This window comes from Leptodactylus fuscus, chromosome 7, assembly GCF_031893055.1.
Source record: "Leptodactylus fuscus isolate aLepFus1 chromosome 7, aLepFus1.hap2, whole genome shotgun sequence".
NCBI classification, from domain to species: Eukaryota; Metazoa; Chordata; class Amphibia; order Anura; family Leptodactylidae; genus Leptodactylus; species Leptodactylus fuscus.
In genome coordinates this window covers 97650559-97668530 of record NC_134271.1, presented here as the reverse complement: position 1 = coordinate 97668530, position 17972 = coordinate 97650559, and the positions used below count along the sequence as shown (strand labels likewise).

Below are 17972 nucleotides of genomic sequence, written 5' to 3'. Positions count from 1 at the left end.
AGATTTCTTATTGGCTGAGATGTTTTCACGTGGTTGGTAATTGGTCGGTGAGAGCTCCGGGCTCTCAGAGTGAGCTGTGACCGGACTGTTCCAAAACACAACGGGGGGAATGGCCGGGCTGCGCTGTACGAGGGCCGCCATAGGCTTACGGCTGGGGTTGGGGGGCCCCAGGCTGTGTGGACATAGGGCCCGCTGTCACAGGTAACGCTGGATGCTGTGGTATCTGTATAACGTTATGAAGTGTCCTGTCAGCTGTTGTAGAACTACTAGTCCCAGCATGTCTTCACTGAGACAGGTTTATAATGGTACAGATGGGGTGAGCAGCCTGGTGTAGATTGTTCTGGACTATGTTATATAGAACAAGCTGCCATAGCCTTAGACTAATGGCGCTGAGTTATTAGTCATAGTCACAATGCCATAGTCACCACCAAAGGGGCATAGAGGACAGGCAGCACAAACATTACTGACACCTCACATATACTGTTGTCTGTTTCACTGAGGCGTGCATGGTTTCCTTGAGAAAAATAGCACAGCATAATCTTCTGTGTGGGCAGATGGGACCATTGTCTTGTATCGCATTGTATAAATGAAAGAGACTCACTTTACTTTCTTCCGTTTCCATAGTTGACCTCTGATATGGTTGAGCAAGAACATAACTAAGAAATCTGGATTTTGACCCTTAGATGATTAATAAATAAAAGAAGTTTGACATTGACAGACCTACTTAGCCATAACCTTATTATATGGAATAGAGACGTGAAGAATAAGGGAATTTTTGCAAATAAGCAGCATTTCTGACACCATTGTTTTGAATGTAATTTCTTTTATTCACATATTAAGGTTAGGTTCACACTACCATTATTGCAGTCTATTGCATCCTATCATAAATGAGAGCAGTGGATGTTAACAGTCCCTTCCTATTGACTATAATGTAAAAACATGACAAGACACTTTCTTCTGTCTTGTTTGTTTACTTTCATATTATGAGAAAAGGTCCTGCATGCATAACTTTTACCTTCCGTAAGAAAAGTAAGAAAAACTTGATGGACACTAGCGGCTATTGTATTTGTTTTTAACGTGGGGGTGAATGCAGATTGACACCAGACGGGTGGACCAAATTTGCATTTGTCATTTAATGTCTGTTGCTCTCATCCTTTCCACTCATTCAGAACATAAAGGGACTGTAGTGCTGTCTAGGATTGCACCCCCATCACTGTTACCCCAAATGCAGCAGTGGGGTGACCAATTTGGTCACTCGCTGTGTTGTAGTTCTCCTACACAATGGGGCCAGGCTGCAGCTGTGTAGGGTGTCACACACTCCTTTATTTGGAGGATGGGTGGGTGTCCCAGAGATTGGAGTATCACCAATTATAAGGTGATGAAATATCCAAATGCTATATCATCATTTTATGAGATGGTAAAACGTCAAAGGGAAACTATGTAGTTTCATTACGCTTCCCGACCCTTCTATGGAATTTCCCTGGGGTCATACAGTGATTACACTAATTGTAAAGAGGAAGTGTTTAGATTGTCATTTTCTATCATGAGATATCTGCAAAACCTGACTGAGGGCGGGTTCACACCTGCGCCCAGTCTCCGCTTTGTGGGTTTCTGTCTTCTGCCCGAGAAACTGGATAGGAGACAGAAACCCGGCATCTTCTGGTCTCCGCAGGAAAATCGTTTTTTTTTTTTTTAAACAGACACAAAGTCCTGGATGTCCGACTTGGTGTCCGGTTTAAAAAAAAAATAGGTTTCGCCGCGGAGAGGCAGAAGACGCTCAGGAGCGGACACTTTGCAAACCCATTCAAATGAATGGGTTTGAAAACTGATTGCCAGTTTCCGTCTCCTGTCCAGTTTTTTTCGGGCAGAAGATGGAAACCTGCAAAGCGGAGACTGGGTGCAGGTGTGAACCCACCCTCAGACTAACTGGAGATTCATTTACATGAGGTGATGATCACCCAAACAATCATATGAACATCCATTCCTGATCACCGCCCTTTGTCAACATCCAGATGCTCATATGACTATTGCTCATTTTTTGCTAAGATAAAAATCATTTTTTTGGCAGCACATCCCTTGTACTGTAAAAACAGGGATTTGTTGTCGATCGTAATGTAAACTGTATGGGGACAAGCAATGATTTGTCCATAAATCCAATGATGACATGATAACATAGAATAAAGAGCGTCAGGAGACTTGCTATACAAACTTGTTCCTATGCTTCTTGCTGGAGAGCTCATGGTCACTGGTGGATAACAACAGAAGGCTACATGAGATTATAGAAATATCAAATGATTGTGTTAGGAAAAGAAAATCTGTGACTTTAGTGTTAGAAACCTGTCAGGCTTATTCTTGTATCTGAGGTTAACATTTTTCAGCACCCTCCTTTTGTTTTTTTTTCCAGTACCTACGATGTTGTCATTGTTGGGGCAGGAATTGTAGGACTTGCTTCTGCTCGGCAGCTCATCCTGAGACATCCAAACCTCCGATTTGCTATTCTGGAAAAAGAGCATGAGATTGGTAAGTGAGTATGCTTACAATTTACATAAATAGAGAACAGTGCACCACATAGGGAGCCATGAATTAAATCCAAAACAGTCTCCGGGTCCCACACCATTCCCTGCTGGTGCTCAGCAAACAATAAGGTCCTCCATATGTAATCACAGAAGTAGAAAACAGCACCATGTCGCTCACTAGTCTGAGTAAAAGCTTGTCTAAATGTAAAACATTAGAGTCTTGAAATAAACTGCAGTCACCATGGTGGCTTAGGGCTAGTTCACACGGAGTCTTTTGGCAGCGGATTTTGACGCAGAATCCGCCTCAAAATCTGCTGCCAAAAATGGCTCCCATTGACTTCAGTGGGAGCCGCTTGCTTCTTTTTTCTGCTAGCTAGTAGCGGAAAAAAGAAGCGCGCTGCCCGATCTTGCTGCTGATTCTGCAGCGCGAGGCTCCCGCCCATTCATTTGTGCCTAATCCGGAGCGGAATATCGCAACGGGATGACAGTGCACTGCATCCGCGACGGAATGTGTACACGCAGAATTCATGTAACTCCATATGAACTAGCCCTTAGTGCTTCTCTCTTCACCTTTTTTCTGCTTACAAAGTTGGATTGTGACATCCATTGATTGGTCGCAGCATTGATGTCACTATAGATTTCATGTTATTTCCCACCTCTGTAAACAGAAGACTGAATGCATGAAACAAGCAGTCTTCTTCAGAATGGTGAGTATATTTGGAAGACTGTTTTCTTAGAGTGGGTGCAAAAAAGTTATTTTTTTTTAGTTGCACATGATTTTAGCTTCAAAATTCTTTTAGGCTGGTGTCACACTTTACAGGAAAGCAATTTATTTTTATTTTGCCATGGTTTAATGAGGAGTGAATTTAACAGAACGGCTCTTCCTTTACATTTCTCTTTCGTTTTGAAGTCATTCTTAGCTTTGGCTCTGAAAAACTCAATGAAATCTGCAAAAAAATATAGCTATTCCATAGCTTGTAACCTCAGCCTAGAAAGATTTTCTGTAGGATAGGTCATCAATATCATATCAGTGGTGGGAAATGAGGTGTCAAAATCTCTACACCTCTGACAATGAGCTGTTTGAGAAGGGGCCATGATGTCCAGGTGTACATGTAGCCTCTGCATTGCCTACACTGCTATGTACACATACATGCCGTCAGCTTAGTAGTGGCTGTACAGGATGTTGTTGGAGGTCTGTCCTAAAGTTACTTAATCAGTTCTGTAAAATCAGTAATCCAATTTAGCTAATATTAAAACTCTTCCGTCCTTGCTCTGATAGTTTGCGTATCTAATGGTCATAGTTTTGGTCAGAGGGGGGCGCATTGTCATCAAAAGGTCTGGGTACTATATTGTGGTACCCAAAGAGGTTTACACCTAAATAAAGGACCTGGACTGAAGACTTCATAAGGCCAAGAAATATTTGACTGTGGTGCTTTGTATGGTGTCTTACCATTCCAGATCAAAGCTTGCCTTGTAATATTATGTGTCTTGTATCTTATAGCTACCCATCAAAGTGGCCATAATAGCGGTGTTATTCACAGTGGAATATATTACACACCAGGATCTCTAAAAGCCAAACTGTGCGTGCGAGGGGCCTCTCTTCTCTATGAATACTGTGACCGTAAAAGAATTCCATACAAGCAGTGTGGCAAGGTATAGTAATGTTGCGGTGTAGTCTTGGAGAGGCTACATTCTAGGTCATTGTGTCTGTAGGTACAAAATCTATTTGTTGTTTTTTTTTGCAGCTTATAATAGCTGTAAAGCACCAGGAGATACCAAGACTGCAAGCTTTGTATGAGAGAGGACTGCAAAACAATGTCCCAGGGCTCCGAATCATCAGTGCTAAAGAAATAAGGGAGAAAGAGCCCTATTGCAGGGTAAGGAGTGGGGTGACCTATTCCTCTTAGATAAGTGAAGGGTGAAGAGTTATGTGAAACTCTGAATTCCAACAGAAGCACTCTTACTACGGTGTTGCTACTGCTTTGCCATGGTATCGTTTTGATGAATATGAAGAAATCCCCTGATAAAGCCTGTGATGCTTATGTATGTGAACATTGCTTAATACCTTTTTTATTATAACTGTAGTAAATATTTGTATATTGTAAATAACAATTCTGAAGCATACATTAGGATATAAAATTGTGCTGGCCTTCTTTTATTCTTCCTGGAAATGCATGAATAAGTTGTTAGCTCAGCCTCCATTTCTGAGATATTTCTGGTATCCTATTGATACCTGATGCAACAAGGGCATCACCATTGCTTTTACCACACGATAGAGCTCCCTTCCTTGTATGATTGACATAACCAGATAATATACATGTCCGTTATAGCAGGGAGGAATGGAGAGATTTGTTGCTGGAAAGCATAGCTTTTTGGTGCGATGAAAGCATTGTTGTGCCAAACAGCTCATTAGCATATTAGGAAGAAAGCTAAAATCTCAGCAACAGCAGAAAATAGTATTATAGTGGTTATAGTTCAATTGGGACTGTTATGGTGAGTCCTGTCTCCCCCACAGACTCATAGAGCCTATGAATCTTACTTCCCCTGTTCATACATAGAGAGGTTCTGTAAAAGTAAACCAGATCATCATATGTATCATTCTTGGCAATACAGGGCATAATGGCGCTGGACTCTCCATACACAGGAATTGTAAATTACAGACATGTCGCTCAGTCCTACACTGATGATTTCCATGATACCGGAGGTAGCGTCTTAACGGGATTTGAAGTGTCAGATATACATATGGTGAATGAAAGCCCAGCAGGCTCAGAGCAAGGTGAGTTACTACTAACAAGCCTGACTTTTTTTTAGTGTCTTGCTCCTGTGTCCTTCTGAATTTTTATGTCAAGGGATTTTTCCATAAATACCATTTATCACCTATTTGGAGTGTGTAGCTTTAGTATATAGATGCCATAGGGAGGGGCACCATAGCCATGTAATTCTCTATTTTGCCTGCATTTGGCCATGATTGTTATCTTAAATGGCATTTTCTTAATCATCAAAATATATTACTGATAAGGAATATGATGAAGGATAAAATATTGTTTTCCACAAATGTAACACTTTTCTGTTACTCTCCAGGCTTGGAATATCCTGTTGTAATCAAGAACAAAAAGGTAACAATTTAGTGAAGTGAATTTAGGAAACCTCTGGGTTTATACGTGTGTGTGTGTGTATGTATGTATGTGTATATATATATATATATATATATATATATATATATATAATGTCTCACACAGTTAGCTAAGGGCTGTGGGTAAGTGTCGCTAGTGAGAAAACTCCTTTTAAGTAATAACGGCTATAGTTGTATTGCTTGTTGATTCAATGTCTTTGTTACAGGGGGAAGAAGTTCATTGTAAGTATGTGCTGACCTGTGCTGGTCTTTTCTCAGACCGTTTGTCCCAAATCAGTGGATGTAGTTCAGAACCTCGCATTGTTCCTTTCCGGGGAGATTACTTGGTGCTAAAGCCGGAAAAGTGTTATCTTGTTAAAGGGAACATTTACCCAGTAGGTATCACCTTTAGACTATTTCCATTACTCTTTCAAGATATATTAACTGATAAGATGATGTACTCGCCATTTCTACAATAGCTTACTCTTAGAATCAAACTAAAATGTGAAATAGGTGACCATTCTATCACCCCGTCGCCTCAGGTGGCCCTCCTCTCGGTTCTTCCTGACAAGATCTCTGAGATCAAAAAGGACCTTTTGCGGCATTTCCTCTCGGCCGTCAGGGCTGTCCTCCCTAGACACTGGTGCACTAGTCCACCTACTATGCTTGAATTTCTGCAGGAGCTGCTCCTTATCAGGAGAATGGAGGCCCTGGTTGCGGAGGACACTCCGGTCCCCCCCTGGTTTGACAGTACCTGGCGGCCCTGGGTTATGTTCCAAGACTCCTCCGAGTTCTCTTCCTCCTTTTCATGACTTTGCTTGTCTGGTCCTCCTCCTACCCTCCTATCCCCCTCTCTATTTCTCATGTCCTAGTCTCTCCGTATGTGGTGTCCTCGTGTCCCCCTCTGGTTGTTTGTTCCCTGTTGTTTTTCTTTGTCTATTAGGGTTTTCCCTGGTAGTTATCATGTACCATTCCATATTCACTTTGTCTGATGTTGAGGTTTTTTTAATTTATTTTTCCTTTGCAATATGTTTGGCCGATTGGGTATACCACGACTGGCTTTTGTTCATTGGAGGCCTGCGGGCCTCGTCCTTATTGTCGTTTCCTTATTCCTGTTTCCCCCTTCCCCTGTATTTGAAAAATCTTTAATAAACATTGATTAAACATAAAATGTGAAATAGCATCAGGTTTCCTTCTCTAGTCACATACAAAGCTGCATTGAGAATCGTACAGTTTTTTTGCGTGCAGCATATTGTGTGAGCTGATAGACGGGTGCTTAAACCCAGATCATCATTATCAGGGTTTTTGATTAATCTGCTTGTACTGTGTAGTATTTGCAACTTAATGCCATTCTCTCCACATTGGGCTGTAGGTTCCAGATCCACGCTTTCCATTTCTTGGAGTCCATTTCACGCCTCGCATGGACGGGAATGTCTGGCTTGGACCAAATGCAGTGTTGGCATTTAAAAGAGAAGGCTACAGACTGTGTGATTTCAATGCCAGAGATTTTGGAGAAGCCGTTACTTATAGGTAGATTTCTGGTTATCATATGTATGGCTTTGTGTTGTAGTGCCCATTATCAAATCCCCAACCCTTGGTTTTTCATTGCTATGACGTGGAGTAATTAATGTTGGGTAACTTTCCTAAAGCTTTTATTTATTTATTTATTTAATTTAATTATTTTATTGAAAAAGGTACAACAAACATATTAGCAGTACCAAACGGGTAACAAACAGTAGACAGCAAAAATGTACATGTGTATATGACAGCAGCATACCTGAAAAGGAACAAAGAGAACAAAATAAGAGAAAAATAAAGGAAATCTGTCACTCACCACCTCCCAATCCAGATTTGGTCAATCAGAAAAACCCACCTAGTGCCAGCATGCACAAAGCGCAGTAGCCAGGTCGATGCAATATCTCATAAAAAAAATCACAAGTAGCACACCCTAGTAAGAAAGTGGGACAACATAGAGACACAGCTAGTCAAGTTAGAGAAAGACATGGACACTCCAAACTATCCCCTACGCCTCAGGCAAGAAGGAGTGTATAGCTGTTCGCAAGGATAAGGCAGTATATTGGATGATGGGGGAATTACACCAAGGCCCCCCTACTTTGTGGAATTTTTGAGGGCATCCTCTCCCTTTGTATACAATCTGATTAAAGGGGAGTATGGAGTTAATAAGTTTTTTCCATATTGACACTGATTGGGGGTCACGGTGCCATCCAATGTAGTGCAATGGCCTTTCTAGCATAAAACAAGGACTCCCGCAAAAAGACTCTGATATGGTGCTGCCACACCTCCTCATCCAGAATGTCAAAAAGGCACACCTCTGGAGTAAACGACACCAGCATAGACAGAACTCCTGTCAGGAGGTCCACAACACCCTGCCAGAAATCTCGTATAATAGGACAGACCTAGATCATATGCCAGAAGTCTGATAATGGACTGGAACACCTGAGGCAACCCAGGTGAGATAACTGTCTCATTTTGAAAAGGCAAGAAGGCGTAGCATTGGTCTAAAATAAAAATCTGTATTAATTTATTGTTGGCTGAGGGAGATACGTACAAAGGAGATTCTATAATCTCCTGGAACATCTCATCCGAAACGTCAGAGATGACAGTGTGCCAACGCACCAAGGCCGGAGCATCTAAAAGGGACACCTTGACTTGAATCAAATGCGCATACAGAATAGAGATCAAACCCCCAGGACCCTGTGAACAAAGAACCCCTATAAGTGGATAATCAGAAATCTTGCATGGTTGTTTTGGAAATGCAGAGGATAGTGCATGTCTAATTTGGAAGTATCTGAAAAATTGTGTCCTAGGGACGTATGCGGTACCTAGTAAATCAAATGTCTTGACACCCTGGGTATACAAATCGCCGATAGAGGCTATCCCATAGTTGGACCAGGTCTGGGCTCTCGGTAGGATAAACAACTCTGTCAGGCCCGGATTATGCCACAGTGGTGTCTCGGCAGGAGTATCCAAAAAGGCCACAAATTTTTTAGCTTGCCGCCAGACCTGTCCCGCCAGGGAATCAACGGGAAGCAACTTGCGCCGGTATAGATTCGGGTATTCAAAAATTGACCACACAGTGCGCAGACCCAGGTGTTGAGCCTCAGACTTAGGCAAAGTAGCGGAAAGGAGCCACGGCCGAATGTATCTGAGCTGACCCGCCAGGTAATAAAGAAACAAATCAGGAAGGGAGCTACCCCTGACTGCTTCGGCATCTGTAACGAGGATAATTTACGATTAGATCTAGAATTACCCCAAACCAAAGAGATAAAAAGTGAACCCATTTGCTTAAAAAAAATCTAAGAGGCATTGACACTGCAGCATGGCTCAGGACATATAGACATTTGGGCAAGACTACCATTTTGACCAAATTGATTTGAGCCACTACTGATAGAGGCAGAGACAACCAAACATGGAATTTAGCCCTAAAACTGGAAAGTAAGGGAAAAATATTTTGTTCCAGAAATAGCCCGTGGTCTCTAGGGATAAAATACCCCGATATTTAAATGTGGAGACAACATTCAGCCCACATACAGTCCTATGAAAAAGTTTGGGCACCCCTATTAATCTTAATCATTTTTAGTTCTAAATATTTTGGTATTTGCAACAGCCATTTCAGTTTGATATATCTAATAACTGATGGACACAGTAATATTTCAGGATTGAAATGAGGTTTATTGTACTAACAGAAAATGTGCAATATGCATTAAATCAAAATTTGACCGGTGCAAAAGTATGGGCACCTCAACAGAAAAGTGACATTAATATTTAGTAGATCCTCCTTTTGCAAAGATAACAGCCTCTAGTCGCTTCCTGTAGCTTTTAATCAGTTCCTGGATCCTGGATAAAGGTATTTTGGACAAACAATTCAAGTTCAGTTAAGTTAGATGGTCGCCGAGCATGGACAGCCCGCTTCAAATCATCCCACAGATGTTCAATGATATTCAGGTCTGGGGAAAAAGTGCGCTGTATAGTTGACCGATGCACAGTGACACCATCTGCAGCAAGATGATGCTGCAGCTCTTTGGAGGTGGTCTGTGGATTGTCCTTGACTGTTCTCACCATTCTTCTTCTCTGCCTTTCTGATATTTTTCTTGGCCTGCCACTTCTGGGCTTAACAAGAACTGTCCCTGTGGTCTTCCATTTCCTTACTATGTTCCTCACAGTGGAAACTGACAGGTTAAATCTCTGAGACAACGTTTTGTATCCTTCCCCTGAACAACTATGTTGAACAATCTTTGTTTTCAGATCATTTGAGAGTTGTTTTGAGTAGCCCATGATGCCACTCTTCAGAGGAGATTCAAATAGGAGATCAACTTGCAATTGGCCACCTTAAATACCTTTTCTTATGATTGGATACACCTGGCTATGAAGTTCAAAGCTCACTGAGGTTACAAAACCAATTTTGTGCTTCAGTAAGTCAGTAAAAAGTAGTTAGGGGAATTCAAATCAATAAAATGATAAGGGTGCCCATACTTTTGCACCGGTCATATTTTGGTTTAATGCATATTGCACATTTTCTGTTAGTACAATAAACCTCATTTCAATCCTGAAATATTACTTTGTTCATCAGTTATTAGATATATCAAACTGAAATGGCTGTTGCAAACACCAAAATATTTAGAACAAAAAATTATTAAGATTAATAGGGGTGCCCAAACTTTTTCATAGGACTGTATGGTGTCACTAACCTGGGCGTCCGATCCACGACTAATGTACATATATGAGGACTTAGCCCAGTTAGTACGTAAACCTGAGTAGTTACCGAATACATCAATCAAGGACATAGCACTGGGTAGCAAGCGGGAGGGGTCACTCATAAATAGAAGTAAGTCATCAGCATATAATGTCATTCTCTGCTCATGGGCACCTATGGTAATACCTCTATGTACTTGGTCAGCGCAAAGGAGCGCCACAAGGGGCTCCACTGCCAAGGAAAACGCAGGGGGGACAGTGGACAACCCTGTCCAGTACCCTTACCTAACGCAAAATAGGGAGACAGTGGCCCATTGATGGACAGTGCCGGTCTAGGGGAACTATATAAAATTGAAAACCAGGTTAGAAATCCCTCACCAAACCCAAATTTACACAATACCTGCAAAAAGAAGGGCCACTCAACTGAGTCGAATGCCTTAGTAGCATCTAAGGAGGCTATAGCCTAGTCCTGAGAAAAAGATACTCCCATCTGAGTGATTGCCTGAACTCGTCTGAGATTGTCTGAAGTGGAGTTTCCTGGCATGAAACCAGTTCCAAAATAATCAAATTGAGCCTGTTGGTCATCATCTTGGTTAGGAGTTTATAATCTATATTAAGCAACGATATAGGCCAATACGAGCCACAGTTCAGTGGGTCCTTATTGGGTTTTAGCAAGAGTATAATAGTAGCATCATAAAAGGATTCTGGGAGACTGTGGCCCGCAAAGGCATCGTTATAACATTTTAATAGCTCCAGGAGGAGAAGGTCGCTGTAGCGAACATACACCTGCATCGGAATGCCATCAGGCCCAGGTGACTTGCCCTTCGCCATACCCGCCAGTGTCTCAGATAATTCCTCCCAACGTGAAAGGTGTGTCCAAAAAAGCTTGTTGCTTCCCTGATAGGCTAGGGAGGGAGAGAGTCTAAGTAGGAAGTCACTTCTTGCTCAGTGATCCTAAGCTTAGAGAGATAATGCTCACTATAATACCGCTGAGATGTCGGGAGAGCATGTCACCTGTCTCCGAGCGTATCCTCAGTATTGCAGGAGAGGCCGTGTTTTAGTGTATAAACTAGCTACGTGACATTACCCAGTTCATAGAATCTCTGCTTGAAAAAAAAAAAATAAGGACCTGCAGACCTTGTCATGCAATACATGTAGATACTGCCTACCCACCTGCAACCATTGAGACCGAGCCTCCTCAGTAGGGTTATCAACATATGCAGTTTCAAGGGATGAACACTGGGCCGCAAATGCAACTAACAACTGAGAGTGGATCGAGACTGCCCTAGGCAAATAAGAAATAAACTGCAGTAAGGAACAGGTTTTAACATCACCAAAAGCATACTCAATTCTAGACAGGGGATGCTTACCGGCTGTGTAGCAGGAAAAGGGAGAGACTGCAGGATACTGAAGCGGTCATAGATCCTGCCAACCCAATTCGTGAATTAGACGGGCCAAAGCAGTGGGACAGGGCAATTTTTGGGGTTCAGGCTCCAGAGAGAATTGGTCCAGTGTGGCATCTAGAACCCTATTAAAGTCTCTGAGGCATAGCACATAAGCACCCGGGAATCTAGCCACAAACTGGACCGCACTCTGAAATACAGAGAGGTCAGATGCAGGAGCCAGATACAAGCCCAGGATAACAAACGGGACCGAATCCACACAGGCTTGGATGAACTTATTTTTTAATTTTATTGACTCACATTTATCCTACATTCACACGGTGGAAAGCGGAGAGCAATGTGAGGTGGACATCTTCCTCAGATTCCTCTTCATTTTCCTCCCTGCAGCAGAATGGCGATATAGAACATTGGCAGTCCTCTGCAGCTTACCACCACGGGTTAGGCCCAGATTAGCCTCCAGCCACCTCAAAAGCAGCAGCAATAGATTCCGCTGGGTGAATGGGCCCTTAGTCTCTTTCTCCATTTACATCCAACGATGCTCTTAGAATTTTGCAATTTGTTAGAACAAAAGAGACTCCGAATTCCTCTGAACGTCAGGCTCCTGTGCTCTCTGGCTTTAGCTCAATGTAAAAATAGTTATTAAGGTGCATATATTCTTTAAGAGATTGCTATGCTAGCTGCTTATTGGAGTTGGTTTTTTCCACTTTATGTCTTAGTTATTTATGTTTTTTATTCATATTTCAGCGGCCTTCGTAAATTGGTTTTGAAGAATCTGGTGTATGGTATGGGGGAGATGTACCGGGCGTTGTTTCTACGAGCACAGCTGAAAGAAATGCAGAAGTTCATCCCAGAGCTGTCCATTAATGACATTCTCAGGTAAGATCTCTATAAGGACTAGTCCGCCTCAAAATCCGCTTGCAAAAAAGGCTCCCATTCATTACAGTGGGAGTCACTCACTTCTTTTTACCGCTAGCGATTTTTTTCTTTCAGCTAGCGAGAAAAAGAAGCAACATGCCCTTTCTTCCCACGGATTCCGCAGCTGAGACAGTGTGAACATACCCTAATGTAGAATGTAGGGAACTGGTCTCTGCAAATAACAGTCAGGGGGATTAAAGGGTTTGTTTTTTTAAAATAAAAGGTCTGATAGTAATATTAATGGGTTAATAAGTCAACTCATATAACTTTAGGAATGTTTTTAGTGATTTCTGGGTTTCTCTGCGAGTGCCTAGCATCTTCTGCATTTTACATGGTGTAGCTTCCTGCTACAATGCATTCTGGTAGTTGTAGGCTCTCACACTATCTCCCTAATACCCCCCCTCCCTGTCTCCCTAGCTATTCCTCCCACTGCTAGCCCTTCCCAACTCACTCAGCTCACCCTCTTACCCTTTTATACTTTACCTGTCTTCTTCCTTCTGTGGGGAACGCAAAGAATGCCGTAGCTTTCAATCCATCTCTATTGTGCAGGCTCCCAGCTTGCAAAATAGAGATGTGCTGTCGACTTCAGTGCTAAGCCAGGACTCTGTCTCTGTTGTGCATGTGCGCGCTGATGTCAAGGAAGGAGAATCTGTTCCCCGGAGAAAGAAGCCTAGAAAGGAAGAAGATAGGTAAGTATGGTGGATTGGTGGGGGGGGGGGGGGGGGTTGGAGTAGTAGTGACAATCCATTTCCGGAAATGGGGAAACTGATTGTCATCGGATAATCAGAAAATGTCCCTGGGGCTGTCATATGGCCGCTCCAAGGATATGGGTAAATATATATTTTTGCTTAATAATGTAATTTAGAAAGTAGGAGGGGGAAGATGTTATCCCGGACAACCCCTTTAATTCTGTAAGAAAAGTTCTACGTTTTAAAACCATAAAATAAGGAAAAAAGGGGGAGAAGGGAAAACAGCCCACTATTCCACTATGAATAACACGTAAGGAAAAATATGTAAAAAATTTTAAAATTTTTTATCCATACGTGACTTGTATCCCACACTATTAGATAGATTGCACGGATTAAAGCTCCACGGCCAAGAGCAATGCAACAAGACAAAAAATCTTCGAAGAAGAAAACCAGCAATCCAAAAATAAAAATCCAAATATTACTTTATTCTTCAATAGTTAAAAAGAAAAACATAGCTACGAATAAGGTACACACGGTACCGAAACGCGTCAGCGCAGACGCTCCTTCAATACATGTGAGTCAAATATCGCCATGTATACCTTATATTTTTCAGAATCTTTTTGTATGTTTTTCTTTTTAACTATTGAAGAATAAAGTAATATTTGGATTTTTATTTTTGGATTGCTGGTTCTCTTCTTTGAAGATTTTTTTGTCTTGTTGTTGCATTTTAAAACCATGACCATTTTATGAAAACTTGGTTCAAATTCCGCACACCCTCTTGTTGAAATACTCATCAATGATAGTAAAATGTATAGGAACAATCAAGGGTGAGCCTCCCTCTCTCTCCAGGGGTCTAATAGAAGCTTCATGTGCTGCTTGTAAAATATATTCAGAATTGTCTAATAACACTTATGGGGGATATATATATATATATACTAAGATAACCTCAGGAAGCAGATGAGGTGGGCATACCTCAAAGTAACACTAGGTGGCACTGTCTACAAAAAAAATTAAAAAAGGTTTGACAACAGACTGCTAATACCTTATAGAAAGGTTTCTCATGCAGGATGCTGCAGTTTAACTTCTGTATAAATCACTAAGCAGCAGTAGCAATCCATAAAAGTTATTAGAAGGCTTGCACAGTTCAGAAAACTATAACTGAAACTGCATAGATAATATAGGTGACATAAATCATGCAATACTTAAAGAGGACCTTTCACCACCTTCACCAATACAAGTTCTTATTACCTGTTAATAGACACTGCTCTAGCCTCCACCATTCTCCAGCAATAAGCGCAGTTAATTTTGGAGCCTGATGTGCTATATAAGCACTGTAATGTCAGAAGGGCAGTGTCAGGCGGGGTGTGTGATACAGAGCACTAATCAGAGGGAGCCAGTGTCAGAGCACAGAGTCACAGCCATTGCCTGATACCGCTCTCCTGACAGTACAAAGACTAAATAGGATATCAGGCACCAAAACTAACAGCATTGATTTGCTCTAGAATAGTGGGGGCTAGGAAAAAAAATTTCAACCGTGAGAGAATCGGTGGAGCAGTGCCTAATAATTGATGTATAGTGAACTTTCTGGAAGCAGCATTGCCAGTAACTCTTAGAAGTACACTGTTGTGTCTGTTGAATAAGCCGCAGCTTCTAAAATCACCATATAATTGGTAAAGTCCCAGATAAACCCTGTAACCTTTTCTTATCTAGGGGTCCCTCTGGAGTCCGAGCACAGGCCTTGGATAGAGATGGTAACCTTGTAGATGACTTTGTTTTTGATGGAGGTTCTGGAGACCTTGCAAATCGCATTCTGCACGTGAGGAACGCCCCTTCTCCTGCTGCTACCTCATCCCTTGCCATAGCGGAGATGATTGCCTCTGAAGTGGAGGAACGGTTCAACCTGTAAAAGAGCCTTTTATAGTCAGATTACTGACTGAATGTACTGTTTCTAACCGAGTATTGTATAGTCACTGAATGACCCTACAACTTCCAGAAGTTTTTACAGAACCTCTGCATTTTCTGATGGTTGGCACAATTTGAATACATTTTATCCATCTTTAGTAGAGTGAATTGTATTTACTGTGTGAATAGACCTGTACTATTTGTAAGTGAGTATACAACTAAATACACAAAATATTTTTCATGCACTGGTTTGTGGAAAAGGATGTTTGACCCGTACCACCCTGTTTTTCCAAAAATAAGCCCTACACCGAAGAGAAGCCCTAGATTGATTTTGCAGGGTTTTTGGAGTAGGCTTAAAATATAAGCCCTACTCCAAAAATAAACCCTAGTTACAGTCAGTGCCCCCAGTGCTAGATTATGTCACGTTGATGGAGAATAGGCATCCTGTAGTTCCCATCCGTCAGAAAAAATCCTGTATTGCTCTGGTGCCTGAAAAATAAGACCCCAAAATAAACCCTATACCCTTTATTCGGAGAAAAAAAATATTAGACCATGTCTTATTTTCGGACACCTGGAATCTAGATTGTAACTCCATATGTTGCACTGACAGAGAACGCAATAGTAAGTTTCAATTAACTGTAGCAGTTATGTAACATTACTATTGAGTTCTTTTTTGATGCAAAAGTAAAGAGACCTGTGATTTACCTGTATTGTGCATTGTCAGCTGGAATCTCTTCCTGCCTTGGGCCTTAAACTGACCTTACAAACAAAATAGCTAATAGGTTAACAATTGTTGAGGTTGACAGCTTTGCTCACTGGTTAACCACACATACAGTGCCTTGCAAAAGTGCTCATAACCTTTGAACTTTTTCATATTTTGTCACCTTACAACCACAAACATAAATGTATTTTATTGAGATTTTAAGTGATAACAAACACAAGGTAGCAGATAATAAAATCAAATAAAAATCTAAAAAGTGTGACGTGCAAAAGTATTCAGCCCCCCTATAGCAATACTTTGTTGAGCCACCTTTTACTGCAATTACAGCTGCAAGTCTTTTGGGTTATGTCTCTACCAGTTTTGTTGATCGAGAGACTGAGATTTTTGCAGATTCTTCTTTGCAAAATAGCTGAAGCTCAGCCAGATTGGATGCAGAGCGTCTGAACAGCAATTTTCATGTCTTTCCACAGTTGCTCAATGAGATTTAGGTCTGGACTTTAATTGGGCCATTCTAACGCCTGAATATTATTTGATCTAAGCCATTCCATTATAGCTCTGGCTATATGTTTAGGGTCATTGTCTTGCTGGAAAGTGAATCTCCTTTGCTTTCTCAAGTCTTTTGCAACCTCCAACAGGTTTTCTTCTAGAATTGCACTTTATTTAGCTCCATCCATCTGCCCATCAACTCTGACCAGCTTCACTGTCCCCGCTGAAGAAAAGCATCCCACACCATGATGCTACCAGCATGTTTCACAGTGAGGATGGTGTGCTCAGGTGTATGAGCAGTGTTACTTTTCTGCCACACAGTGTTTTTCATTTAGGTCAAAAAGTTCAACTTTGGTCTAATCTGACAGAGCACCTTCTTCTACATACTGTATTTACAGTGTCCCCTATATGGCTTGTGGCAAAGTGCAATTGATACTTCTTGTGCCTTTCTTTCAACAATGGTTTTCTTCTTGCCACTCTTCCAAAAAGGCCACATTCATGGAGTACACGACTTATAGTTGTCCTCTGGACAGTCTCTCCCACTGGTGGATTTCTGCAGTCCCTCTATAGTGACCATGGGCCTCTTGGCTGCTTCTCTGAAAAGTGCTGTCCTTGCTTGATCTGTTAGTTTAGGTGGATGGCCATGTCTTGGTAGGTTTGCAGTTTTACAATGCTTTAACATTTTTGGATGATGGATCCATTTGGATGATGGATTGAACAGTGCTCCTTGAGATGTTCAAAGCCAGGGATATGTTTTTATAACCTAACCCTGCTTTATACTTTTCCACAAATTTATCTCTGACCTGTCTGGTGAGTTCCTTGGTCTTCATGATGCTGTTTATTCACTAATGTTCTCTAACAAACCACTGAGGTCTTCACAGAACAGGTGTATTTATACTGAGACTAAATTACACACAGCTGGGCTCTATTAACTCAGTAAGTGACTTCTGAAAACAATTGTGTACACAGGATTTTATTTAGGGGTATCCGAGTACAGGGGCTGAATACTTTTGCACATCACACTTTTCATACTTTTATTTGATTAAATTTTGAAATCCATGTATCGTTTTCCTTTCAATTCACATTTATCTGCTACTTTGTGTTTGTTATCACTTAAAATATCAATAAAATAGATTTCCCGTATATACTCAAGTATAAGCCAAGTTTTTCAGCACAGTTTTTGTGCTGAAAAAGCCCCCCTTGACTTATACTTGAGTCATGCAATTAAAAAATAAATATATATATATTTTTTTTATGTTTTTTATTTGGGGGGGGGGGGGTGTCTATGACCAGCCGCAATAGTAATGTATAGTATCTCCCATAGAATAGTGGGAAAAAAAGAAGCTTTAAAAAAATATAAATAAAAATAAAATGTTCTAAATCACTTCTTTCCCTAGAATGCATATAAAAGTAGAAAGTTACTGTGAAACACATACTGTACACCTTAGGTATCCCTGTGTCTGCAAGTGCCCAGTTTACTGAATATAGGGGATCTGCAGTGCTCCTGTTCTGTCG

The 17972-nt window shown here is 41.3% G+C and overlaps 1 protein-coding gene across 1 annotated transcript; it reads left to right on the top strand.

Annotated features, from left to right (window-relative positions):
- The first annotated feature begins 43 nt into the window (after positions 1 to 43).
- L2HGDH (L-2-hydroxyglutarate dehydrogenase) lies at positions 44 to 17698 on the top strand. The gene is made up of 10 exons (XM_075282596.1): positions 44 to 201; positions 2405 to 2520; positions 4018 to 4169; positions 4262 to 4393; positions 5130 to 5292; positions 5598 to 5632; positions 5856 to 6023; positions 7001 to 7158; positions 12489 to 12620; positions 15059 to 17698. The coding sequence occupies exons 1-10, from the start codon at positions 110 to 112 to the stop codon at positions 15252 to 15254; spliced, it is 1344 nt and encodes a 447-aa protein (XP_075138697.1). The 5' UTR covers positions 44 to 109; the 3' UTR covers positions 15255 to 17698.
- The last annotated feature ends 274 nt before the right edge of the window (positions 17699 to 17972 follow it).